The 27,626-nt window shown below is 39.0% G+C and overlaps 3 protein-coding genes across 13 annotated transcripts in view; 2 read left to right on the plus strand and 1 right to left on the minus strand.

Annotated features, from left to right (window-relative positions):
* CCDC146 (coiled-coil domain containing 146) overlaps positions 1-25,011 on the minus strand; it is a 72,881-nt gene extending 47,870 nt beyond the window's left edge. For 2 of the 10 annotated variants that reach the window (XM_040665642.2, XM_015275760.3), the window contains exons 1-4: positions 24,970-25,011; positions 23,125-23,208; positions 20,783-20,870; positions 18,954-19,120 (exon numbers count right to left, since the gene is read on the minus strand). In XM_040665642.2, coding sequence (XP_040521576.1) covers positions 18,954-19,120; positions 20,783-20,789 — 174 coding nt within the window. In that variant the 5' untranslated portion in view covers positions 20,790-20,870; positions 23,125-23,208; positions 24,970-25,011. Of the gene's footprint in view, positions 1-18,953; positions 19,121-20,782; positions 20,871-23,124; positions 23,209-24,858 lie in introns of all 10 variants that reach the window. The other 8 variants (XM_015275761.4, XM_040665633.2, XM_040665635.2 and 5 more) reach the window with 8 other exon arrangements.
* Positions 4,749-11,323, plus strand: FGL2 (fibrinogen like 2). Its single transcript, NM_001079486.2, has 2 exons — positions 4,749-5,473; positions 8,331-11,323. The coding sequence occupies exons 1-2, from the start codon at positions 4,861-4,863 to the stop codon at positions 9,035-9,037; spliced, it is 1,320 nt and encodes a 439-aa protein (NP_001072954.2). The 5' UTR covers positions 4,749-4,860; the 3' UTR covers positions 9,038-11,323.
* A 203-nt stretch (positions 25,012-25,214) lies between the features above and the next one.
* The window catches only part of FAM185A (family with sequence similarity 185 member A), a 39,812-nt gene continuing 37,400 nt past the window's right edge, over positions 25,215-27,626 (plus strand). For both annotated transcript variants that reach the window (XM_015275768.4, XM_046900513.1), the window contains exon 1: positions 25,215-25,656. In XM_015275768.4, the coding sequence (XP_015131254.1) occupies positions 25,290-25,656 (367 nt within the window). In that variant the 5' untranslated portion in view covers positions 25,215-25,289. The remainder of the gene's footprint in view (positions 25,657-27,626) is intronic.

Genomic DNA, 27,626 nt, shown 5'->3' on the forward strand with positions numbered 1-27,626 from the left:
AGTAACCCAGCAGGTGAAAGTCGAACACTAAAAAAGATGAACCTGAAGAAAAGATTAACAGCTTCATTCTTTGTTTAGATATGGGGTCTTTTATATCAATATGCCATTGAAAGGCTCATAATCTACTACAAAGTACTGCATACAGAAAAGCTATATGCAGATGTTGCTGCATAAACCAGACAACACTGAGAGTTGGGGTCATGTAAAGGCATAAATTGAATACAGTAATATACCCTGCTATGGTGGGTAAAGCACTACATTGCCTCATGCAGGATTTCTACACTTTTAATATTTTTATTACGTATGGATCTGTCAGACATCCTACAATGAAAAATAAGCTGCCAAAGAGCTTTCTAAAACTAAAACATAACAACTAAGAAAAATAATACCATGTATTCTTTCTCAAAGCATAATTTATAACAGCAATTTGTTTCCTAGTGCATGGGAGAAAGCATTCTCTGCATGGAAAATATTGGAATTACCTTCTATCTGTATGTTGCAGTGGATGAGAAAACATTGCATCTGGCAGTCAGTTGTGTCTTGCGTGGCTCACTAAAAGGCTGGGTGCCAGACTGCTTAGATAGGCATTCTAGGAGAGAAGGCAGCTTGCTTGCCTGCTTGGCCGTGAATTTTGAAAGAAGCATACCACGTACCCCATAGGCTTACACCAGTGGTTTTATTGGAGCAGAGCTTTGTAGAAATCAAAACTGAATTTTCCTGAAAAGATGTTTCAGGGAGGAATTAGATAAATTAAGATCACATCTGCAGATGTCGTAGAAGGAATAGAATGAAGACACTGGAACATAGTTTTATAGGGATTTTTCTGTCTTTATAAATAAGATCCTTGCCTCAGTAGAGGGAACGATGTTCTCTGACCACATTAATTTGGTAATGTGTGATATATTTACTTTTTATTATAAATAACTACTATTTTTAGGTCAGTGTCACCTTTTTGCTTGTTAACAGAATTTATACAAAAAATGAAGACCAATTAAAAATGGTAAGTAATACATGCGGCTAGTTGTTCTACCTAAATTAAAATCAAAAGGCATAGGACTGTCTGCATTTCTGTGCTCTGATTTGTTCTCCTAGACACGTGAGGAAGTTGAATAGCCAGTAATAGAATCCACTGGCCAACATATAGTCTGCTTTCATAAAGAATGACTGCTGAATTGAAAGAGAAAACAATCTAAAAGAATCCTAAATCAGAATTTATTTCTAGCATGGAGTTCTGGCATATATCCCACAGTGTGGAAAAAACTGAAGATGAATCTAATTACTTTTCAGCCTCTTTCTCAATATCCTGCTAACACAGAACCACTGAAATCTGAAAAAAAACAACAAAATTTTACTGCAGAAGTGGAATCTTAACATCTCCCACCTCTGCCACAAAAATGATTTATGTGAATGAGCTCAAATGTGCTTCAGGTTTGTTCATACCTACCATTCACGCTGTTAGAACAAACTGGAGTGTTTTGCAGCTCTGCTGCAGGAGGTGGTAGCTCCCAGCATAATGCCAGAGATGACATGGCAAGCTGTAGTGTTTTAAATTGCCTTAGTCACCAGCTCAAAGAACATCTGCTTGCAGTCTTGACTTTCTTATTTTCTGTTTGACCTACATTCCATGATCTGCCAGAAAATACAACAAAACTTGCTCCAAAAAATCATGGGAAATGGTTATTCTGTTTTGATAAATATTGAATAAACAGCCCTAAGTAAGACAAGTTTGTCAAACCAAAATATATTACTGCTTTAACCTCACAACCATTGGGTAGCTCTGGGAATGGAATTAAAATCTTCAGTAGAATTTAAAAATATCCTGAGCTCTTGGTTGTTTTCCTTATCTTCAATACACAGAAAGATAAATAAGTTCTTGAAAGGAAGACTAAAAGGAATTAAAAGGTACAAGGAAGACCTTTAACCAGACAAAAAACCTTGACAGAAAATTCTCACTTGCGATCATCAGCTTTTTCTCTTGGATCCTTATACAGCTGGAAAAAATGTCTTAAAGCTTCTTGTTTGGATTTTGTGATTGCTTAACTACTTGAAGCTGTAGTTATTATACAGAACACTCTGGGGATCTAGAAAAGCCCCATCTGAGAAGAAGAACATTGCTCATAAAGAAACTCTGCAGTTCTGTTTTGATCTGGTCTTTACTTCTCTCATTAATTACTTCTGCCATTAGTTAAGCTACTTCAGCACTTTATGGTGTAAGATTGCTAAGTAACACTTTCAGGGGCAAAGACTTAGAAAATCACAGTTTTTAAAGATTGTTTCATTTATCTCAAGGACAATAAGAGGCATGGAGCACAAAAGGAAGTCTGTATGTAGTACTTTGAGTTCCTAAAGGAAGAATCAAGGCCAGTCAAATTGTTGGAAATGGACATTCCCTCAAACAATGGGAAGAAAGTCTGGTCCTCAATAACAAGAGCTTTCCAGGTAAGAGAAGCATACAGTTACCCGATGGAAAGGATTCTTTCACAGTCCAAACAGACTGCTGGTAGTATAGCAGCAGAACACCAAACTAACTATAAAATCAGGATGACAGCAAAGCATCATGATTACAGAAATCTCATCCAAATGGGGAAGTAAACATCCCAAAATGTAGGCATGTAAGGGAGCAAGGAATGAATGTCTTAAGACAAAGATGTTTGAAGGGTTTGATACTATTATGTTACTATCTGATCTTTCTTTCCTTTGACATTCAGCATTGCTAGAAATTTCTACCCTTCCTGAAATCATTCAGCCCTGATGAAACTTCCAATGCAGCATAATAGACCTATAATAACCTTTAATATTTATATAAGTATTTCAAGGCAATTCATAAGATGTGGTCTACAAATATTATTAATTTTACAGACAGAAAAATTTGTCCAATCTTAGGTCACACAGCCTGTGGAGCTCATTGCAAACTGAATGCACAACAATGTGCAAAGGGAATATGGCATACCAAATAGCAAGGATTTAGGAACTCTTTCGTATTTCTCCTCAATGCTCCTCAAAAAAGGCTGGTATGCTTTCTTTAGTTTGGCAATAGCAGCCATGCAGGAGAGTAAGGCTCTATAAATACCTGATTTTAGTCTGACAGAGAAAAGTGTAGGTTCATATCAAGCAAACGAAAATCCTATAATTTTATTCACTAATTGGAAACCATAATTTCATCAGTTGCTACATTTATTTCCGTTTCATTTCCATTTGATGTATCTTTAACAAACTCAAAGTGGTGGCATTGCTTTACATCCATACTGCTGTCTAAGGACCTCACTGCTGGGGAACTGGAGAAAGACAGATGATTTAAAGCCCATCTCCCAGCAGAATGCACAGATAATAGCATCATGTAGAGAATAGAAGGAATTGCTTTAGCAGGTCAGACAATTAGGTTTTTTTTTTCTTTTTCTTTTTTGTGCTTAAAACAAAACAAAACAAAACAAGCCTTCCTCCTATATTGTCAATATTTGCCTATGGGCTCTATAAAAACTAGTAACATTCCAGAGATCATAAACTTCTGGAATGTGTGCATGACTGTCTGGTTAATAATTAATCTGTAGTATGAGTAATTTCAAGTAGGGTTTAGGAAAATAAATCATTTGGGTTGGACTAATTCAACAAGAACTGGTGTAAATATCCCTTACTCATGCAAGTTATTTGACTCCTGACAGCACAAAGACGTGTTCACTCAGTCCTACTTTCAGGCACAAGGAAAAAGACCTAAATCATTAAAACTGAGTAAGGACCATGTGAGACTTGTAAAGGTGGTTATAGAGAAGAAACAAGGAAGTAGATGTAAACTGTCACCTGCAGCTGAAATATTCTGTTTGATTTGATTAGTCAGGCAAAGTACATGAATCACTTAAAGCTGATACAAGGCACAATAAAAGAGAAAAAAAAAAAAAAAAACCAAACAGGAGGAATACAGAAAGGAATCCTTCAGATAGATGGGCCCACATGAGCTCCTTCCTCAGCAATCAGCCTGGCTTTAGATTTAGAATTTGGGGCATCGTTCAGATCACCAGGTTTTGCTATGAGTTTTGTGGACAACTGAGCCAACACTTAGGATCCTGGGGAGGTGCTGTGGGTTTTAAATTCTCTTGCCTTTGCATAGAAATGTTCAATCAGCAGTTCTCAGAATCAGATAATGATGAATTTTAACTGCGAGGCCCCATACAAATAATGAATATTCCAGATATTCTAAACAGTGCTAGGCAGAACTGGGAAAAAGAGCTTCTTGTCCTCTTTTCATAGTGACTTTGTATTGAAAAATACTTGGAACCAAAACTATATGTGTTTCAACATGCTGTGGAATTTAATTTTCTCGAATACTTTAACCAATTAAAAGAAGTTTAGGAAGAAGGGGACTCAGTGTAAGTGAAACTATTGTTGTAATAAGGCTCAAAGTGGAAAAGAGGTTGATTCTCACCTTCTCCACCTGCTGTGCTAGAACTAGAGTCTGGATTTCAAAAACAGTCTTAGAAACTCAAATATTAAGAAGCAGATATTAAAGGACTATTATAACACAGAGCTACTAATCCCACTAAACTAACAAACTAACAAACTAACTAACTAACTAACTAACTAACAAATCCATGTACGAGAAATTACGCTGCATAAATGATCAGCACACATGCATTTCATCATTTTGCCTACATGCACAAGTTCTGAGTCAGAAGTAATCACTGAAACACGCTCCTTTTGCCAAGCACTACCTACTTTGCTCTGCTATTAATATCGCTTGTGATGCAAGAACTCCCACCCATTTCTGAGAACAGTGCAGGCAGTCTGATAACTCACAGGCTTCAGGCTGCCCTTATAAAGTTGTTCCACTTTTGCATACTTCCTCATACTGCGAGTTTCTCTGCAAAGATGAAGCAGCTTGTTTACTTAGTCTTGCTTAAGACAGCTCTCCTGGCTTTAACAAATGTGTTTGCAGTTATTTTAGAAGAAGAAAAGGATGCTAAGGAAGAAAAAACTACTGGTGCTTGTCCTATAAAGCTCAAAACTAATGGGAATTGTGATGAAGGAGAGGACTGCCCGTATCAGATCAATCTGCCGCCAATGACCATCCAGCTACCCAAACAATTCAGACTGATTGAGAAGACTCTCAAGGAAGTACAGACCCTTAAAGAAGCAGTAAACAAGCTGAAGAAGTGTTGCCAAGACTGCAAGCTGCAGGCAGATGACAACCAAGAAAGAGACAGCAGTAATGAATTCCTGCCACCTAATACAGAAATTCCAGCAGAAATCCAAGATAACAGAGTAAAGGAACTGCAAAGCAAAGTGAACAGAATGGCAACCAGTCTAAAAAATGCAAGGAACCAGATTCAGACACTGCAGGGCCGTATAGAGAAGATGAGCCTCCTGAATATGAACAATGTAGAACATTATGTAGACAGCAAAGTTGCTAATTTGACGTTTGTTGTGAACAGCCTTGATAACAAGTGTTCTTCTCAGTGTCCAGCAATGCAGCCAAGCCCTGGTATGTAACCTGTTTGTTCTTAATGCCTGCAACATAAGCTTTCTGTGCATCTTACACATACTAGGTAAAGAAATGAAATATATGTTAAGCAAATATCTGTGCTTCTAACTTTACAAAATGAGTATTTGCCCATTTGTGGTTTGTTTGTATTCCTGTGCAACTTTCCAGCTGCCACTAGAGGGTTACTGAGAGTTGCAGGTGTTCAGTTCCTGCTATGGTTGTTCCTTATTACGGGACCTAAATCACAACATTTTAAAGGACATTTTTTTTCCCCATTCTAATAAGCAAACATGAAAAAATGGAGGTATTAGTTTACACCATTCATTAAGGATATAAAATATCAGTGAACTACCTGTATTTTCTCTTCGGCTCTCAAGGGGCAAATTTCCTCCTTAGGTATGCCTGATAATACTGCATGCTTTTTTCAGTGTGAAACTGCAGCTATTCTGAAGTGGTCTGCAAGTCATTATTAAATATCAAGTGAATCCGGTAAAATGTTTAGTTCTTAAGAAATGGATAGTTTAGTTTTCTGACATCACAGCAAATATCAGAAAGGCTTCACTAAGAAAGCTTCTTAATTGTACTTATCAAGTGGATAATATATATAGCCCCATTTTAATGCTTAACAACTGCTATTTATTTCACTTTTTACCTGTTCTAATTAAAATAAAGAAAAGAATAATATTTCTTCCTGATGTTCACCATTCATAAAGTATGACTAAAATATTTTTGCAAAGTCATACAGTTTTCCTATAACGTATAAGAACTTTTGCAAACAAGAAATATCCACTAGATTGTAAGTGTATTCCAGCTTACTTAGATATCATACATGTGAAGATGGGGATCTCTACAGACAAAACAGAGAAATAACAGAATGCACTTCGGTTTTTAAGTCCCTGTGGTCTTGTGTCCACTGTGAAGCTTGTGCAGATGGTACAGTGTGTGTACAGTTGAAATTCCCAAAAGAGCAAAAAGAGCAAATGAATAATAATGAAGGTAATGCTTTAACTGTATCAACAACCAGCTTCAAACAGATACAAATCAGTACAAATTAATTACTGTAATTCAGATAGAAAACATTCACAGAAAGAATGAATGGTATCCAGTCTATTGATAATGGGCAACGAATCACATTCAAGCGTGGTAGTTCATGATGGGCTAAATTCATTTTAGATGTTTCTCTCTCATACTGAGCTGTTGGGTACTATTCATAGCACACAATCATGTAGATGTTCCTTACATTTTACAGCAACTGATGTTATAGATAGAAAGCTAGCTACAACTTTTTTCCCACATAAAAGTTTTTCCTACCTCTTCTGAAAATAGCAACAAAACTTCATTTAAATAGGAGTTTAATTGAATTATAAAATGCTTTTTAGCTGAAATTAACACTCCTTGTCAATATCTGCTCTTAAATTTAGTCCAGTAAAGATCTTACACAAAGTTCAGTGAAATAAATGAGAATCTGTTGTGAACTCAGATTTGGTCTTTAAGTCTCTGATTCCTACGCTTTATGCTTTCATAGATGTCCAGTTTTCTGCACTAGCAAACAAGGAGTCCTGAGCCTCATCCCTCACTGCAGCTTGAGAACATTTGTCCCTTACAAAAAGTAGTTGTACTGTTTAACTTTCCCTGTAAAAATATGAAATTCAGTTCTACAGTTGAACATATTCCTAAATTCAAATCTACAATACAGAGGAACAGTGTCTAAATGGTTTTGATTCAACTCAGAATTGACAGGTGGAAAGGTCTCCATCATTTGTTTAGGAACATTTAGGAACAGTGCATTCTGAATGCTATTGAACACAATGTCATTACTAAGTTAGTAGATCAAAAATGGCTTTTTACTCTGCAGGAAACATCTGGGGGTGTTTTTCTTCTGAATAAAATATATCATTGAGAAGGGGAAAAACTGTGCTAATGGCAGATGCCAAACCTTTTTCCTTACTTTAAGGCCAGCAAAGCCACATACACAGGAAAGCACATAACTTTTCTAACTTTATCTTTCTAGGAATTGCAGTATTACTACAATAGATTAGATAATTCTATAATATTTCTCCTGCTTCCTTAATTATTGCAATATTAACACATGAAAGATTCCTAATGATGCAGTGTTCTGAATCAAACTGTGGCTATTGAAAAACAGCCAGATTGAAGTTATTCCCATATGAACAAAGCTTTTTCTCTGACACATTGCCAGATAAAGATTTGAATTATAGACACAGTGTGATAGTATACAGTGAAATATTACAAAAGGAGCAAGGTTTAGAAATAAGAAGACACTAGTATGAATTTATTGAAGATGATGAAAGGATGAGGAAAAGGGTAGAGAAACAGATTAAAATGGAACCCAACCAAGTTTGACCCTCAATTGGCCAGTTTCGATTTAAAAAGAAACAACATCATTTAAATGGTTTCTGGTAGTCATTTGATGCAGAGATCCTAGCTGATATCTACTACAGAATAAACTTGATGGAGAAAAAGTTTGTTCCTAGAATGGAAACTGTGGTAACACTATTTCCTATCTAGAAGTCCAATCCAAAAAACTGAACGTATGCTTATACCTCTTCCAAACAGATTTCTTGGTCTTCACACATTAGATGTACTAAAAGTAGATCCCAGTTCAAAATCATGGCAATGTAACAGACAACTTTAGTTAATATTTGACTTTTCTTATTTAACCATAGCTGTGGAAATAATGAACTTGGTAAGAAAAAGAGCCTATGTGAAGAGCAGATAACAACAGAGTCTGCGTAGCGTTTAATATGTTCTGTAGACCACATCAGCCTGGATAAAATTTTTGCTTGTTTTTAAATTGATGCTGTGCTTAATCTGACAATCTCTGTTTTTCCACCAGTTATTCAAGTAATGCAGAGAGACTGTGCAGATCATTATGCAGCAGGCAAAAGGAGTAGTGGTATCTACCCAGTTACCCCTGACCCCAGAAACAGCACCTTCCAAGTCTACTGTGACATGGAAACACAAGGAGGCGGCTGGACGGTGCTGCAGCGGCGTCAGGATGGTAGCACTAACTTCAACAGAACATGGAATGAGTACAAGCACGGCTTTGGAAACCTCAGCAGGGAGTTTTGGCTGGGGAACGACAAAATTCACCTCCTGACAAAAAGCCAGGAAATGCAGCTGAGAATTGACCTTGAAGATTTCAATGGTATCAAAGAGTATGCCAAGTACCAATATTTCTACGTGGCCAACGAGTACCTGAAGTATCGTCTCAGCGTTCACGGCTATAGCGGCACAGCAGGAGATGCTCTCCTCTACAGCAAGCATTACAATCATGATCAGAAGTTCTTCACAACTCCTGACAAGGACAACGACAGGTATGCATCAGGGAACTGTGGCGCATTCTACAGCTCTGGCTGGTGGTTCGATGCATGCCTGTCTGCCAACCTCAACGGCAAGTACTACCACAAGAAATACAAAGGCGTTCGCAATGGAATTTTCTGGGGTACATGGCATGGTATTTCCGATGATACTCCCAGTGGATACAAGCAATCCCTTAAATCAGTAAAAATCATGATCAGACCCAAAAGTTTTGCACCATAATTTTAAACATTTTTTCTTAACTAATTTGCATTGGATTGCACTCAAGATCGTACTTACTCAGTATTATATCCAGAATTCAAATATTCAGTTTTGTTTGTCATAACATAGTTCTAGACAAGGTAACATATTTCCACATGCATTTTTAAAGATGGTGTTTCCCGTATAATGTATGAAAGACAACAGTTGTTGCTAAAACTTAGCATAGGTTAAGTTGTGGTATTGTAACATAAATATTCTAAGCATTGCTTTTGGTGCTTTTGCTGTATGTGATACACCTCCTACAAATTGTGTCTGAATGAACACCTGCATTTTTACCTGGATATAACTCCGAGATACCCTGATAACACACTAATTTGTTAAACATTTAGCATGAAACATTGTAACTCTGATACTGCCCAACACTTTGTATTGTCTTTCCTTCACAACCTCAAAGATGTACTACAGGAATGTCAAAATAAATTAGGAAAAGTAAGATACGTTATTATTTTAAAAGGAGAAGGGAACAGAGGGCCACGTGATTAGCTCGGACACACAGAAAAAAGCTTGAGGAAAACTTAGACTGTGAATATGGCTCCTCAAACATTATTCCCTTTGTCAAAAACTATTCCAACAAGCTGGTGAAAGAATTGGATAAAAGCAAGTGGCAATAACACATAGAGAACGTAATGAAAGATGACCTTTCATGCTTGTTTCAGTTCTTCTATTCAAGCTCAATATCCTTTCCATCTTTTGTGGGAGAAAGTAAGTTTCGTATAGCTTATCTCAGATTTCTATAGGGGAGCGAACAGGTAGGAAGAAGACACGTCAAGAAGAATCCATGTGTTTGTATTAATCCCTCTAAATACATACAAGAAATACATTTTGCTTTCTTTTCTGAATCTTTTAGGTGAGCCAAACATTGCAAGACGACACCCGTAGAGACTCAATCTCTTATTTAAGTACTTCTCACTATACACATAATTAGGCCTTAAATTATATATAAATTATATTTTGTAAAGCAATATTACATTCTCCCCGTTTTCTGAATACTGCTTTTGCAATCAAAGAAACATGAGTAATCCACTGGCCATTAGACGCAGAAAAGAGAATATGCAAAGGGCTTTTTTCTACTGAAACGTAACAAAAGAAACAATGCACTTTTCATATACTTCGGGAAGTGCAATTTAAAGAAACCATTCTTATATTTCACACTGTAGATAGCAAGCACAAATTTGCCTACACATACCTATTGTCTATGCTAGAAAGGACATGTCTATAATTACAGTGACTAATATTCTGAGAGGAGACGTCAATTATCTTAGCATGAGGTATTTTGCTATATAGCTAATAGCAATTCTCAGATGCAGATAAACTACACAAAAACTGTATTTCTTTACTGGTAAAAGTATGGCCTTTAGTAGCATAGCATTTTTTGCCATAAGAGCCATTTGTTGGTAATGCTAAACAACAGAACTGAGCTGACAAACCTATGAGTGCACATCTAGCCTAAAACTTTACAAATCAGACCGTAATTGTTTTTAAGATAATATCCAGAACTATCATGGTTACAAGCTATGGATGTCAGCAAAAGTGGCAATTACTAAATAGCAGAGTATTAATATATATATTTGAGAGAGTAAATACTTTGAAGGATATTTCTGTGTGAAGTGTAATTTGGGTTATTGTATTTCAATTGTAAAGACTAATGGAAGATTTTAATTTTAAGATGTATAACCTGTGCTTGAAAATGTTTTGAAGTCATAGAATATTTATTTTGTGATAAAATGGATTGTCTAAAAAAAAAAAAAAAAACAACAACAAAAAGCAATTTAAGAAATATTGGTTAGAAGAGCAAATATCTAATGGTGTATGATTGTATTTAAAAATTTTGCACGAAATGCACAATTTTCTCCTATTCATTACATGGTAACTAGCTCTGTATGACTTACAGTATCTATAAGCTTCTACTTGAAAATGTCTTTTTCCTGCTAATTTGCTGGGAGGAAAACTGTTTCTTTTTTATTGTGCTAAAAGGAAAAATTGTAAAAAAGAAATTTCATCAGGATAAACAAATGTGATTAATGTCACCTACAAAGCCTTGATCAATTTCTTAAAAAATAAAATAAAATAAAATAAAATAAGGAAAAAAGAAAAAAAAAGAAAAAAAAGAAAGCCTGCCTGGAACTGTTGTAGCTGAATCTCCAGCAATGTGTACTAATTTTACAAAGTGTAACTCCATCTATTTGTTGTAAGCTTTATTTTATATTTTTCCTTGTTGTAAATAAAATTGTCACGCTATTAAAGTTATACTGTTATCATAAATTTTTGTGGGGACTAAGAAAAAAGTTCGTATAAATGGTCTACTGATTTTCTGTAAAAATTGAAGTAGTCAGAAAACACAGGTATAGTAAGATAACTACAGATGATCTGCAAAGATATACGTGCCATGTGGCAGAAGAGTTACAGAATTGCTGTTAGCAATAATTCTTAACGGATCCATTCAGCTGCCAGATAATGCTTAGGCTCTTCTTGAGGCTATTCATATTTTGGAAGAGAAAGAATCAATTGCCTAATCAAGTGTTTATACCACACTTATCTTTGTCATGAAACAGGAGACAGAAACTCATCTGCTTTTTTAATTCTGCACATGTCAGAAAATATTCAAGTTGAAAACATGTGAATAGAAATAATACTCAAAATTAAAGCATACAATTTTATATACAAATCAGAGCACTTGGTCTTTGAGGCTTAATAATTAAAAATATGTCTTTTAATGTACAGAAAGTATCTATGTAACAAAGATTATCACAAGAAAACCTTGTGGTTTTGATCTTGCTTATATTTAAAATGTGAATATTAGTAAAGAAGATTAGTAACAGTGGGTTTGCTAGAAAAATTCATATGAGTTTCCATCCCCCCCCAGAAATGCACAAATCCATCTGTTAATTGTGATCAACCAAGCAGTCTGTAATGTCTTTGTTTTCTACGCAACATTTAAACAACAACAGCAACAACAACAAGCAACAGAGAAGAACTGAAGAGAATCAATCACATCATGGAATCATGGAATGGCTTGGGTTGGAAGGGACCTCAAGGATCATGAAGTTCCAAACCCCTGTCACAGGCAGGGTTGCCAGCCGCTAGATCAAGCACTAGACCAGGCTGCCCAGGGCCCCATCCAGTCTGGCCTTAAACACCTCCAGGGACGGGGCATCCACAGCCTCTCTGGGCAAACTGTTCCAGCACCTCACCACTCCCTCAGTTAAAAACTTCCCCCTGACATCTAATCTAAACCTCCCTTCCTTTAGTTTAATACCTTGTCCTATCACTATCCAGCCATGTAAAAAGTAGATTTCCCTTGTGTTTACAAACTTCCTTTAAATACTGGAAGGCTGCAATGAGGTTTCCCTGCAATTGTCTCTTTTCCAGGCTGAACAATCCCAGTTCCTTCTGTCTATCTTCACAGGAGAGGTGCTTCAGCCCTTGTATCATCCTCATGGCCCTCTTCTGAACCCTCTCCAAAAGCTTCCCATACTCTTGTGCTGGGGGCCCCAAGCCTGCACACAGTACTCCAAATGGGGCCTTGTGAGGGCAGAGTAGAGAGGGACAGTCCCTGTCCCTGCTGGCCACCCCTCTTCCGATAGAGCCCAGGATACCATTGGCTTTCTGATCTGCAGGAGCACACTGCTGGCTCATGTTAGGTTTTTCATCAACCAGAACCCCTAAGTCCTTCTCAGGGCTACTCTCAAGGAGTTCTTCTCACAGCTTGTATACCTATCTGGGATTACCTTGACTCAAGTGCAAAACCTGAAGAGCTGAAGATCTGAAATGATTGTTTTTTAAGTATTTGTAATGTCCTTTCTATGCAAATATATTCCCTTAGTTGTGTTTTTGGGGAAGCACTGCAGTCAGCAGATATTTCTGTACGATTTAAGTGCAACTTGTAGTGTGACACTTCAGTGGAAAATAAATTTGCATTTGTACAATTATTTATGAAGGAAATTCAGATGGTTCTCGAACACATACCTAGAACACCATGTTTGTGACCTAAAGCAAAATCAGTTTTAAAGTGCCAAATTAACTTAATTTCTATGTTATGCACGTCATACAAAAAAACCCCAAAACAGCAAAGGTGTTTAAGTTTTTATAGAGATAGATAGAAGACAAGAACTAAAAAACTGGCCCATCAAAAATAATAATAATAATAAATAAATAAATAAATAAATAAATATATTCTTATAAATGTGTTTTGTCCTCTTTTTTTTCCAAGAGATAAAATAAAAGCAATCTGGTATCCATGGGCCTGAAAATGCTGACATATGTTTAAAAGAAAAACTCCATTCACAGTCCCTGATAAATGCAAACACTCCACCTACTGAGCAGCCAGGCTGCATTCACAGCTTTCATGAAGCTTTTATGGAGTTATAATATTTCTGTCAGAAGTGAATTTGGCCATCAGCCTCAGTGTTAACCAGAAACAGAAAATGTTTTAAGATGATGTGTCACATCCAATGCTCAAACAAGTCATGAGATTAGGATGTGAATCAGTTATTTTTTAAGTCCTTGTTTACCATCTATTTCTGATCCCAGTATTACCTAATTATGTCCACACAATTAAGAGAAACTGTCGGTCTAACTGGTGGTACACTTCTACCCAAACAGTATGCCAGCATTCAGAATTACACAATAGAAAATTATAAGTATGTTTTACATGCTGATTTCTAAGAATTACACAGAATTTATGACTTTTACAGAGAAATAAGATCCACCCTGAGAAACAGAAATTCCCATTCCTCTGTTTGGACAGAGCATAAAAGCTCCTGTGCATACCTCTGCAGCTTAGCCTCTATAAACCAAAAGATAATTAGTTCTTCTTAACTCAGATCTTACAGGCTCTGTTCATTTAGGAATATTTGGACACAAAGACTTTTTGAATTAGAAAACCAGAAATCAACTTTTTAACATTGTAAATAACCAGATCTATAAAAGTGATGACTCTCCATGGCTGGACACATAACCAAAGTGAGCATTGCTCTGGCTTCCTCTCAACACAGCTGTGCTGACAGCAATGGTCTAAGCCAAGCCAGATAGTCTCCCAGTTTTAGCACAAGGGTGCCCTAGTTTGGGATATCTGGTCTCAAATGCATATTTAGAGTGAGAATAGGGGGAGAGGGAGATAGCTTTGGAACAAAAGACAATAATAAACTTGTCTTTTAAAGTCTCAAGAGTCTCAGAAATTTCAGTGGAAAGGTGAAAGAGCAGGAGAATGCAGTTACAGGTTATTCTTTCCTTCCGCCTCACTGCCTTCAGGAGCTATTTCCTCTAGATCCTCAAGTACAGGATCTGTACTTGACAGCAAAAAATAACAACACATTGACAAGGGTGTTCACTTTCAAACATGCTGTTTGATAATCAACCAAAATACTACTTGCTTTGTGATAACCTCATTATATTCAACAACCACCAGGGTTTATTTGTGCTCAATTTCACCTGGCAAAAAGAATCTCTCTATAGAGAGAGCATACTACGTTGAGTCTGTTCTTGTTTGTGTTGGTTAAAGGCATCTGTAAATTCAACCCACTCCTTTACAGCTTCTGATAGGCATTACCAGCAATTAGAGCGATCAGTTTTCCCATCACAGTCACTAATCGGAGTTTAACACTCACTATGCAGAACATTGCTTACTAGCTGAAAGCTTACAGCCACATTATCATCCCTAACTGACTTTCCAAGTGACTATATAAACAAAGTAAAAAATGTTTGTTTAATTAACAGTTAGATTCCTGTGGGTGGAGGTGGAGGCAACATCTGTCCTCCCTGTCTGTGCCAGCATATTTATATAGCTCTTTTGCTGTGCCAGAAGCCCTTGAAGCACGTAACGTGGTGTGCGCCAGGATCGGCTTAAGTTATAAAATGTTGTTTGCATTCAATGGCTGTGTTAAGATTTTTATGTATATATATATGTATATATATATCATAGCACATACACATCTAGGGAGTACTGAAACAAATAAGCCACTGCTGTGGTTACAGAAATGTACTTCTGAAATCTATTTTAGTCTACCAAGCTAGCTTTTGTAGGAAAAGTTCCATTTAAAGTTATACCAACATTTTTATCTAAAAATAAAGTTGTTTGCCTTTTAACCTGAGTTAAGAATGAACTAAAAACCAACTTCTTAGCAAAGATAACTAAAAACATAAATAAAATGCTCCATTTTCTAGAGTGGCATTGTCAAACGTTAGAATACAATAAAAAAGAATATGTAAAATATCAGATCTTAGTTTTCATATTTGAAAGCTGTAGCCAAAGTTCAAATAACAGATGAAAAAGAAGCATACTCAAGCACTGACCCTATGCGTCTTTCTGTGACTTTAAAGCTCTTCCAGCTAACAGACCCATATGAATCAGCTTCACATCAGCAGAAGTGAAACTCCGAGAATTCTGTCACTACATAATTCCACCTTTCGTAAGCACAAAGACTTTGCTATATGTTTCCAGTAGAACCAGGAATCTGGTTAACAGATATTAACACTTTTAATAACAGTTTTCTTGGCAGTCAGGGGTAACACACTGCTCAGTTCCTTAACGTCAGAAAGACTTCAAAGATTCAAAATAGTGATGAAAAATCTTTGCTAGTCACTAACAGAGCATTGTGGAAGGCCCTTTCTCCTTCCTGATGGGTGGTGGGCAATGGGATGGTTGGACACTGGCAAAAAGTAACATCACATGATAATGACAATTTGCATTAAAAAAAGCAGTGCAAATGGAACAGATGGTGCTGCCTTCAAATAGGGTGCAGAATACATGTTATCATTCTACAATACTGAGTACACCAGTCTGCATCAGACCAACCAGAGAAATCTCCCAAAGGAGTTTGTTCTTCCGCAGCTTCAGATTTAGCACATAAATGGACTGTGTTCATTAGCAGAAAGGGATTACTGTGGTAACTTCCAAATAAGGTACCAATTCACTGCCTCCGGTAAATAATAAAGTCATTTCTATTCAGAAGCATTTTGCAGAATGAATAACTCTCTTGTAGTGTCTTCTACAAAGATATGCATGATAAATATTGTAGGATACATTTTCCGAAATTGTTTTAAAAATGGATGTACACCTTTGAGAGAACTAACAAGTATCTTTCTAAGCCAAGAGCACACCAGCAAAAGGAAGAGAAAGAGAAAGCACAACATAGAAAAGCTTAGAGAGATCCCTCTTGAACAAAACTTAACAAGAACTGCTGACAAGTGAAAAAGGCCCCAAACTGGGGGAAGTTACCCTCTCACCACTTTTTATCCTTTCTTTTTTTTTTTCTTCCAGAAAAACAGGATTTCCATGGAATCATAGAATCACCAAGGTTGGAAAAGACCTCTAAGATCATCCAGTCTAACTACCAACCTGTCACCAATATTTCCCACTAGCCCACATCCCTCAATACCACATCTAAACTTTTCTTGAACACCTCTAGGGACAGTGACTCCACTATCACCCTGGGCAGTCTGTGCCAGTACCTGGCCACTCTTCATGAGAAGAAACATTTCTTAATGTTCAATCTGAATCTCTCCTGGCACAACTTGAGGCTATTCCCTCTCATTCTATTGCTAGTTACATGGGAGAAGAGGCTGACCTCCACCTCACCACAACCTCCCTTCAAGTAGTCCGTATGTACTTATAAATAAACAGCATTAACCAGACAGAATAAAAAGATCCTAGTCTCTTGAACTAATTTCTTCTTCTTTAAAGAACCTGAAGAATACTGAGTTTTGGATAGTGATTTGAATCAGAAAGATGAAACAACATATTTTCAGTACTCAAAGGGAGCATATAAACAGGAAGGGGAATGGCTGTTTACAAGGGTGGACAGTGATAGGACAAGGGGGAATGTTCTTAAACTGAGACAGGGGAGGTTTAGGTTAGATATTAGGAGGAAGTTTTTCACACAGGGTGGTGACACAGTGGAACAGGTTGCCCAAGAAGGCTGTGGATGTCCCATCCCTGGAGGCATTCAAGGCCAGGCTGGATGTGGCTCTGGGCAGCCTGGTCTGGTGGTTGGTGACCCTGCACATAGCAAGGGGGTTAAAACTCGATGATCATTGTGGTCCTTTTCAACCCAGGCCATTCTATGATTCTATGATTCTATAATTCTATGTAAGCAGATAATCAATTTTATCTAACCTTTGTAATTTTGTGAAGATATAATGGCTGGAAAACTGTCCTTAGAGTGTAGCAGTCGATGATTTACTATTAAATTGAAAAGATGTATAGAGTAGGGCTCTTTTTTATATGTAGGATTTAATCTTAATTGGGAGGAAGGCCTAGGTATCTGAAAAGGATTTGGAGATTGTAATAGACTACACACTGAATACCAGCAGCATCATTATGGTAACAGACATGCAGACATTTATTTTATTCATTTATGTTCTTATTAAAGGAGCCTGGATCAGGTGGAAGAAAGGAAAGTAATTAATGTCTGGTGGGAAATAATGCTGCTTCAGCACAGGGAAGAGGCAAAATTATGAGGACAGAAATTGTGAGAGTGGGCAGTGGGCAATTTGTTTGTGATTTATTTCCATTGCCCCTGGTCTAGTTCATTTTGAGCATTTATACCAGTTTTGTGTCATGTTTGGCAGATTTTTCTTTGCAAATGGCAATTTCAGTATCTCCTGTGTTGTTATAGCAGACAAAGAGAGTTGCAGACAGAGGTGAAATGTACAATTGTAACATCTGTTGGAAAAGAAAGCAATTCGAAAGTATAGAAAGAAAGAATAGCTTTAGATCATTTTAATGAAGCTAGTTACTAGTAGAATATTTGTTTTATAAATTTGTTAATATATCTTAAAATTGAGATAATGGACATGACAAAATTCAATATATTCACATTACTTTTAAGAATAGAATTGCATATATCTAGTCCATAATGCACAAAGTTCAAAATTAACTAGCAAAATGTATAGAATCTTTATGTAGCATTTATCCAAGTGGTATATTTGTTTCATCAAATAGGTACTAGAATGTGTAGACATTAAACGTATTAATGTCACACAGATTTACTTATTTCTAAAAGCGTACACCAGAAGAGAACAGGATTATGAGTTAAGATACACAAGACAAGAGAACCAATTAAAAGTGCTAGAGCAAAAGACTTTATTTCAAGGACATAACAGCAAAGGCTGGAAGAAGTGGAAAGTTCATTTTTTGAATGTATGACAGTCCTCTAACCAACAGCAGTGGAAGTATTGAGTTGTATTTGATGTCATCTTAGTGATAAATAAAAATGCTTGATGGAAAGAAGCAAGTCATGATGGACTGAGGGGCTTTTGTTCAAACCTCTAGCAAGCTTTTAATAATTTTCCCCACTCCACATGACTAAACACTGTTACTATGTATTATTAAAAAAAACGAGTAAGTTCTGCAAGCTTGACTTTTTGTAATTTCTGCTGTTTTCGTGAGAAATACAAGACTGGTTTGGCTGGAAGGTTTACTGCCAGAAGGGCTATATTTGTTCTCAAATAAATCTTAATATCAAAAGGTGTTCCTTCTAATAAGTATTTACTGCTACAAAGGTATAAGTGACTAGCTAGTAATTCAGAGAAAAAAACGATACAAGATACTTTATGTGGAAAAATTTTGAAAGATATTCCAAGATTTAATCTAGTATCAATGCAACAGTCTCTATGGCGACCTCTTAAAGCCACACTCCCTGAAATAAGTAATGTGGGTATCCGTTAGACACACCATCTCCAGCAAGAAGTATATGCTTGGTCCTTCATAAAACATTCTTATGCCTTAGAACAAAAATAAGAGAAGACAGAAAAGCTACAGATGCTTCAACTATTAACAAAAATGCTTCAACTATTAACAAAAAAATATACATTTTCAGTTATTTGATTTTGACACAATATGCATTGCTGTAACTAAGAAAACTAGAGTACATGATACCTCATCTAAACACTGAAATGCAGGACTTGATGTTACATCAGTGGATCCTTCATCTCGGGTATATACTGTTGGAGCTAAAGCACAGATAGGTTGCTCCTTCTCGACTTCCAATTCTTTTTCATCGGAACTGGAACTTTCATCACCAGCTTGACTCATTTTCTGGAGATCTAGGAAGTAACAAAATACCAAAATTTGGTTAATCATGTCCTGGGATACATGTGACTATGCAAGATAAGTATGTAGTGCAAAGAACACAATATCTACATGTGAAACCCACATTCAAACAACAGAAACCAGAATGTTAGCAATTTGGATGTCTCTATAAGTTCCCAAAAGACTTCTAGGAGACAGCACTATCCCTCTAGCATTGTTTGAGTATTTAAAAAATCCACAGTTGGCTAAGTTGTCTGTACATAAGTGTTTGAGAATATGTAAAACAATACTTCTTAAAGGACAGGCATTGAATAATAGCTCTAAGTTGGAAAATGCTTCAGGAGTCATCTCTCCTCCACATAGCAGAGCTTACTTCAAACCTAAATCAAGTTCCTCAGGCCTTTCACTATCTGAGTTTTGAAAATCTGTTAATTGGAGACTTCAGCTTCTGCCTTATAAACAAAATCCCCAGGTAGGTGGGACTGGTGCAGGTATAACTCCTATGACCTTTCCTCTGTTGTCTCCATAGTATTAATCAAAGAATTTGTCTCCCCTCCTCTCCAGCCACGTATGCCCACCCTTTGCTGCATCTCCTGATCTTGTGGGGTACCAATACACAGAACGGGATCCCCTTTGCAGAATGTAGAGTTCTTGAGGAAAAGACATGGTCTGACATGTGTGGGTAATATCATTAAAGTCATTCGTGTTCGTAAGTCATTGCATGACATTATGAAAAAGACAAAACAAAACACCAAAGCCATACAAAATGCAAAAAACATGACATAATATCTGAGAACAGGAGGTAGATATATCATGAAATCTGGAACACAGAAGTCTTGCCCTGCCATAGCAAGACAAGAGAGCCAGAGCTTGTTTGTAGAGCAAAACATAGAAGGCAGAAGAGACAGGATACGCATAGAGGAATTCAAGCATTTCTCCACAAGTCCACTATAGTTGGCCTTAGATGCAGTGGACAGACAAAGCACTATCTTGGTATTTTAGTTCAAAATATGGGGAGAAAGGTTGATGATGACTGCAAGTGTTCACCTGACTCTGACAGTTCTTTCTAGGGTAACTATTACGCAAAGCAACTCTTGCAGAGAACATTATTTTCTGCCGCAGTAATGATAGAACAGGATCCTGATAGATGCCAAAATGCTGAACTCACATCAAATTATCTAGCCTTGTCGTTATTCTCCTTTTAGAAAAATCCTTTTTATTATAAATCAAAAATCCACAGTAAAAATGAGGGAATTTTTTTTGTGAGTATTTTAATGGTATTCATCAGCTTTCTCCAAAGAAAGAACCATTGCATTCCAAAGTCAGAAAACTGACAGTTAGCAGAATGTGATTTCTTTTTACAGCTGTGACGGGAAAATGGTACAAAAATGTTTTGTTTAGCACAGCCACTTCTTGAAAAATCACTTGTCTATAAAGGTAGACTACAAATTGTCTGTAAACCGCACTTTGTTCAGTGCTGTTTGGAATTCCTTCAGGAACAGTTTGACTTTTAGAGAGACTTCAGCAGCTGTATTTGCGTATGAAAAAAAAGAAACAGCAATTTCATGATCACTCCTGAAGGAGTCAAAACATTGTGAAACAGCTGTAAACATCACCGAGGCCAAGAAATAACTCTGAAGCACTGTACATACACGCAATTATAAAATGAGACTTACTTCTCATCTACAAAATTGCTGAATATTTGAGAATACACATTTCACCTTTATGGCTGCTGTTGCTTTATTTGTGCCTCTGTACACATTTCTGGAAGAAATTAGAAAGAAATTAGAAAGAGTGAAAAGAGAAAAAAGCTCTAAGCAGAGCAATGCCAAAGACTGAGAGCTTCACCTGTGTAGACATCTTTATTTGCAATTGTATGTGAAACAGAGTTGATGCGAGTAAAAAAAGACCCAGGTTAACACTTCTTCACAGTCTGACAGCACAAAAAATGTTATCACCAGAGATTCCATTTTGCTGAGCAAAAGGAGAACAAAATCTGAATCTGAAATGTTTGTAATATAATGATAAGACACAAATACAGACCCATCAGACTAGACAGCCTTGGCTACTGTGATAAACGCCAGTCTCCATTGCTTTTTAAGAAGGAAGGGAATAGATTTGCCTTTTCAAAATATTAGCAAGTAGTACTGTAACAAAATACATGTGAAGTTTAGCATTCTTCAACTATCCACTATACCATTACATTTAAAAAATAAAGTGGAAAAACAGTATTTTTGCCATATCTGATAAACAGTTTAATTCAAATAGAAATGAAAGCTGAAATGCTCTCTAAATTTACAGAGCAGTTCAATAGATATGGATGTTCTTAAACAGCAGAACTGCAAATAACACCAAGACCTTGAACCAACACAGAGAATTTCTGAGGAAGAGAATTACAAGCCTGTTTTAAAACCCGGGTCATATCTTGTGATATGTGAATTGTGATCATGTGAAATTGCTTCAGGACAGCAATAAAAGTCTGAATGCAAATTCCCAAGATGAACTCCAGCACCTTCACTTCAGTTCCTCTCCAGCAATCAGCTGTGTTAATACAAAAGTACTGAAAGGTCGTGCTTAGTTGTATTGGCTCTTTCTAAAATGACAACTACAAGAAGTAGTAACATTAGTAAAAGCAGTAAAATTTCATTCTGAACATGAAGAGATACAGCTCTATGTATGAAGATGCATCAGCTAGACTTATTAAGAAAACATCAAATTTATAAAAGCCTCTGCTGGAGGAACTACACTTCATTAACACTTTACACTTTGTCTCAATTGTGTTATCTCAGAAAACAGATCCATTACAGCTAAGCCAAGTTAGTTAAATTGGTGTAGACTGACACATAAACCACTAAAGGCTTCCTTGTTTCATGCAAGAGCACAAAGCTAAGGTTTAGGCAAGTTTAAATGGATAGGTGTAAATCCACACTAAGTTGAACCAAGGTCATAGACATGGATCTCCTTCCTGAACCAAACACATTAGTGGATGCTGGGTATCACTGCCTTCCTTTGCAGGAGGAGATACCTTCCTTCTCCCTCAGTGCTGATCTGCAGGAGGAATGGCTTTAGGACCGTTTTCTCAGGCAAAATCAGCTAAGGAAGCCTACTATTTTTAAGTCAATGGTATGAGATAAAATGGCTAATTTTGATGGAAGTTAGCCAATGTGCTCCACATTCCTATCTGTCCTGCTGGCTGAGAGGCAGCACCCAGAGCAGGGAGACAATGAACAGAACCTCAGCCAAGCTCCTGGGCATGACACAGGATATTTATCCGCATCTCCATGCTGCTTAGTTTTGCACACAAATGTAAAAAAAAGAAACATGGCTCTGAGAATGAGACAACTGGCTTAGCCCTTTGCACTGAATTAGTCAGAAAAAAAGTTATGCAATTCAGCTGGAACATCAGAGCAGTGATACCTAGAGAGACCCAAAGGGTCTAGAGGGAATGGCTTCAAGCTGCACCAGGGAAGATTCAGGCTGGACGTTAGGAAATACTACTTCTCTGAAAGGGTGGTCAGACACTGGAATGGGCTGCCCAGAGAGGTGGTGGAGTCACTGACCCTGGAGGTGTTCAAGGAACGTTTGGACGTTGTTCTGAGGGACATGGTTTAGTGAGAACCATTGGTGATAGGTGAATGGTTGGACTGGGTGATCCTCTGCGTCTTTTCCAACCTTTGTGATTCTATGATTCTATGATTCTATGAAAGTTGGTTTAGCTCATCATACCTTCAGCCAGCACTGGATGCCAGGGGGCAGACAGAAGAATCTGTGGTGTTTTTCTGAACTTGTGCAAAACTTTCAGTATCTGCAAAATCTGGCAGATTGGAGTTTCTCATCTTACCTCTGCATGACATCCACAATCAGTTCTTTTTGTTTGTTTTGAATCTGGCTCCTTGATGTCTCCTAGTTCTTTTACTGGATGGGTCATTGAATAGTCTCAACCCTTCTATGCCACTTGTTTTCCAGCACAGTCTCTTTGTTTGGTAATCCTTTCTCTTGGCAGAGAAACCCAACCTACCTGCTTCTACTGGTAATAAAGTCCTTCTCTGCCTTCTGCTGTCATTGTCGTCCTTCTCCAAGTCTTTTCCAGTTCTATCATATCCTCATCAAAGAGAGGGAGGAGATAATATTGGTAACACAGGAGTACTGGGATTTATTCAATGGCACAGTGATTTTCTTTTCATTTCCTAACATCTTATTTCCTAATGCTTCTTTCCTATAGTTAAAGTTTACAGTCTAGTAAATAGCAGGATATCTGTACTAACTGGGCAAAGCTTCAGCACTAAAGGCTGTGTCTTTAAAACATGAAGCTATACCGACATTAAGCAACAACTGAAATTAAAATTACATAGTTACAATTGGTTATTATTCCACGCAATTCAGAGTACTTTGATTAGACACGCAACTACAAAGACAACTATTTTGGGGAGATGATAGTGCACTGCATACCTAAATTGCTTAACAATTCTGTTATGAATTCCATTGTTTCTGTTTGTTTTCAAGTCCCTGCTGTTTAGAATGGAATCACCTTGAGCCACCCACAGACCTCATCTGCTGGAGCCATAGTTAGATAGGGCTGAGATAGGAACGATTTGAATGGTGAGAACTGTCACTTCCCTTTTCACTTGGTTTCCATGAGGAACTTGATTTCCTCAGAAGATTTCTTATAGCACGACAAACAAAAAACAACCCTGAAATCTAACCTCTGTACCCTGAGAAGAAACTGTTTCCATCACTACGCACACACTGAAACACCAAGCGAGAACAAACAAAACAAGCTCTCCCTAACCACCAAGCCCTGCTCATGACTTGAAACACCCGAGGGCTCGAGGAAGCAGTTCAGAAAGATACAGAAAAATATAAATTGCCAACCACAAAACAAAAAATAGATGACAATAATGCCACGCAAATATTCTACAGTAGAAATGCATGGAATTTTTAATAAACTGAAAAAGTTATATCCTGACACTACAATTCTTAAGCCTTAGCTGGAGAAACACGAATGAACAGCCAGCTCTGAGTGAGGCTAACCTGGCCCAAGCACTGCGTGTTAGCTCCAAGGACGGGTTCCTGCAGATAGGAACCTCAGCACGAGCTAACACCAGCAGGAATACAGCTGCAGGGAGCACTGAATACGGAGCGGAATCAATGTTACAGCCAACGTAGAGGAGGGCTGCTCTGAAAGTAGTGCCTGCTAATTTATTATGTTGGCCCACGGCAGGGGCAGGTGGCGGTGGTATGGCAGCAGAGTCTGAACCTTCCCACCCACACCCTGTTACATTTTGTTGCTGCGTGACAAGCGGCAATAAAGGGGCAGCCCGTCAGAATGGCATCTGACATGGAAGTACGTCCAAACTAAAGGTGTGGGACTGAATCCCTCCGTGTGGAAACAAGGGCACCCACTGACATTCGTCGATGCTTGCTGAGCATTCTTAGAGACCAACCAGCGGTTGTGAGCGCCGTGAGGCGGCGGGAGGTGCGTTCAACGCGTCATGGAGCCCCCACCGGGCAGAGGCGGCCAACCTGTTGCGTCTGCTGCCCCCTAGCGGCACTGCAGCACACTGCAGCTCTGTCCCGGCTTCCCTGACTTTCTCTATACTAGCCCAACATGTGCCAGCTTGGACCTTTCTGTGCTTCGTTTAACGATTTTTGAGACGAAACAAGGAGCGACGCCCGCATCCCCACCTCCCCGTTATAACTATCCTACACTGCAGGCACTGAATCCCGAAAACTGGACTCCGCGGCTCCCCACCTGCTTGTATACACTCTCAGGATAACTGTTACATGACGTATTTGTAGCGAATTCAGTAAAATATCACCGTAGGAACCACGAATTGCCGCCGCCACCGCCGCCCAGCCCTACCTGCGCGGCGCGCTCCGCCTCACGGCGTCCTGCTGCTATGACAACACGGGCCCGCCTCCTCCTGCTCCCTTTGCCGGCCCTCCTCTCATCCTGGCTCCCAATTGGACGCAGAGTCCTTCCCGCTGACCAATACAAGAAGAACACGGCCGAGCTTTCCCCTCCCCCTTCGCTCCTCAGCCAATGAGCACGGCGAGCCCTCAGCGCCCTCCAGCCACCGGCGAACTACGACTCCCAGTAGGCTCCGCGGCAGGCGGGGCGATTGCCAACGGCCGCCGCCTGTTTACCAGAGCCGCGCCGGACGGGGCAGCGTTGCCGGCACCATGCAGGCGTTGTCCCCGCGCTGGGCGCCGTCGGTGCTGAGGGCGGCCGGCGGGTGGTGCCGCGGCTGCAGCAGCTCCGCCGAGCTCGGCGGCCCCAAGCCGCTGAAGGAATGGACGCTGGTGGTCGGCCCGCGGGGGCGGCTGCGGGTGCGGCTGCCGTGCCAGGTGAGCGTGCGGCCGCTCGACCCGCAGCGTTACCCGGGCGCGGACCGCGTGCTGGTCACCGTCAGCGGTGTGGAGCGGAGCGCCCGCCGCCACCTCGAGCACGTCCAGGTGCGCTACGACGAGGCGCTGCAGCTGCTGGCCATCGCGGCCGAGGGCATGGACAGCAAGGCTGCCGTGGACGTCCGGACGCCGGGGAAGTTCGGTGCGTGGGGGGGCGGCGGGGCTCCCCCGGGGCGGGGGCTGAGCCCGCGGGGTGCCGGCCTGCAGCCCGGCTCGGCTCTTCCGGAGGTGTGTCCTGCGCGGCCGGGCCGGCCTGGGGCGCTGCGCCTGAGGCTGCGGTACGGCGTGCTTTGGGCTGCTGGGTAGCTACCCTCCGGTAGTGCCCGGAGGGTAACCTCTACAGGGAGCTGAGGTTCCGAAAAACTCTTCAGTGTACCAAAAAAAAAAAAAAAAAAAAAGTTATTTGTTTTGTTTCAAGTGGTTATTCGAGGCTCTGTGTCATCTGATGCCCTGCTGCAGCTGTGCTATGAGAGTGGTGAATAATTCCGTCCAATCTAAGCTTCATACGTGTCACCTGTGAGTTTCTAGACTACTGTGCTGTATTTTCTTGGTTACCGCTTCTCCAAGCTTTTATAGCAAAGATGTGCTGAACCTTTGATCTGTTTTACTGTTCCCTATTTTGTCTTGGGACAGCCATGCTGATTCCTCTGATGAGCACAGCTGGCCGACTGCTGTGTCCAGCAGTTACTCAGGGCAGAGTTAGAACAGGCCAAACAGAAACAGTGCTTCACCCAGGGGTGCTCTCAGGTGTCAGCTGTTGTAACCAGTTACAGACCCACAGAGGATCTCTTAGAAGAAGTGCTTGTCAGTGAAAAGCGTATTGACAGACTCCGTGTCTTCTGACAAAGTGATTCATCAGGTGCGCCACTGAGTTTCCTGTGATTTTTATCACACAGGTGTACGATTTCTCAGTCAGTTTTAACTATTTCCAATAAGTCAGTTGCTGAAGCTGGCTGTTGGTACTGATTTCTAAACTCACCAAGTGTTGGGGATGATTCATCATTTACAGTTAAAAGAAGGAGAACAAATGTAGAACTAAGGGCCTTGTCAAAGCCTTCTGAAAATCCAAGTTGGGTGTTTCTAAACAAATCAGCTATTATCTGTTGACTGCCTCTTTTACCAAACTGCAGCAACATTAGGAGGCAAAAGTGTACTCTCCAGCAGAATTCTGTAGGTTTTACTTTCCTTTTTTTAAGAGTTATCTGTTATGTTCTTATGCTTTTTTTTCCCCCCCTTTTTCTGGTTGTCAATTACAAACATTACTTTGACTTCTCTATAGCTCATTGATAGGGTTCCTCCCAGGTGTACAGTCAAACCAAGACCCTTCATTTGATTGGACTTCACTTATACTTCATTTTCTCCAGGGTGTTTTGTGTTGCTCCTTACTTGTTACTCTTTTGAGGAGTGCAGGGAGAGAATTCATTGTGTTAAGATCTGGAGAATCTCAGCTTTGATGAAGAGTTTCATTGTGGGGAGCCTCCCTAAAGGCCTCAACGATGAATCCTAATATACTGAATTCTTTTAGTCTTTGTCCTGTTTTGAGATTATATTCTTATTATATTTGGAATGTCGCCAGCTCTGCAGACAGTCTCATATGATAGTCTTTTTCCTTTTGACATTCTTGAAATAGGCTTTATTAACTTTTAGGTTTCCAAGCAAATTGTTCCATTTAGTTTTGTGGAAAGATCATACAACTCAAGTGTCCTATACAGTCTGGATTATAGTCCAATTCTACTACTTGCTGTTAGTTGCATCTCAATTAGCATGATGTTAGTGTTGTCTCATCATGCTGTTAATTAGGGATATTCAGAGATATATTTATTAAAATGCAAATATTTTTTGTACCCAGTTAAGCGGAATTGCTGCTTGCCAGTAAGGTTCCTCTCTGTGTCCTCTCAGTTCTGGTTTGATTTTCTGGGGTCCTCTGAGTTTATTTTGGGGTTGTTCCTCTCCTTAGTTTAGGAAGGAAGTGTTCTGTAAGCAAACATCAGTGTGTCAGCACAAGATCTTACTCCTTGAAAGGTGTGCCTCAATCTAGAACGTATGCTAGATGGCTCTAGACTCACAGAATCACTTAAGTTGGAAAAGATGCTCGAGGTCATCAAATCATAG

This window comes from Gallus gallus, chromosome 1 (genome assembly GCF_016699485.2).
Source record: "Gallus gallus isolate bGalGal1 chromosome 1, bGalGal1.mat.broiler.GRCg7b, whole genome shotgun sequence".
In the NCBI taxonomy this organism is placed as follows: Eukaryota; Metazoa; Chordata; class Aves; order Galliformes; family Phasianidae; genus Gallus; species Gallus gallus.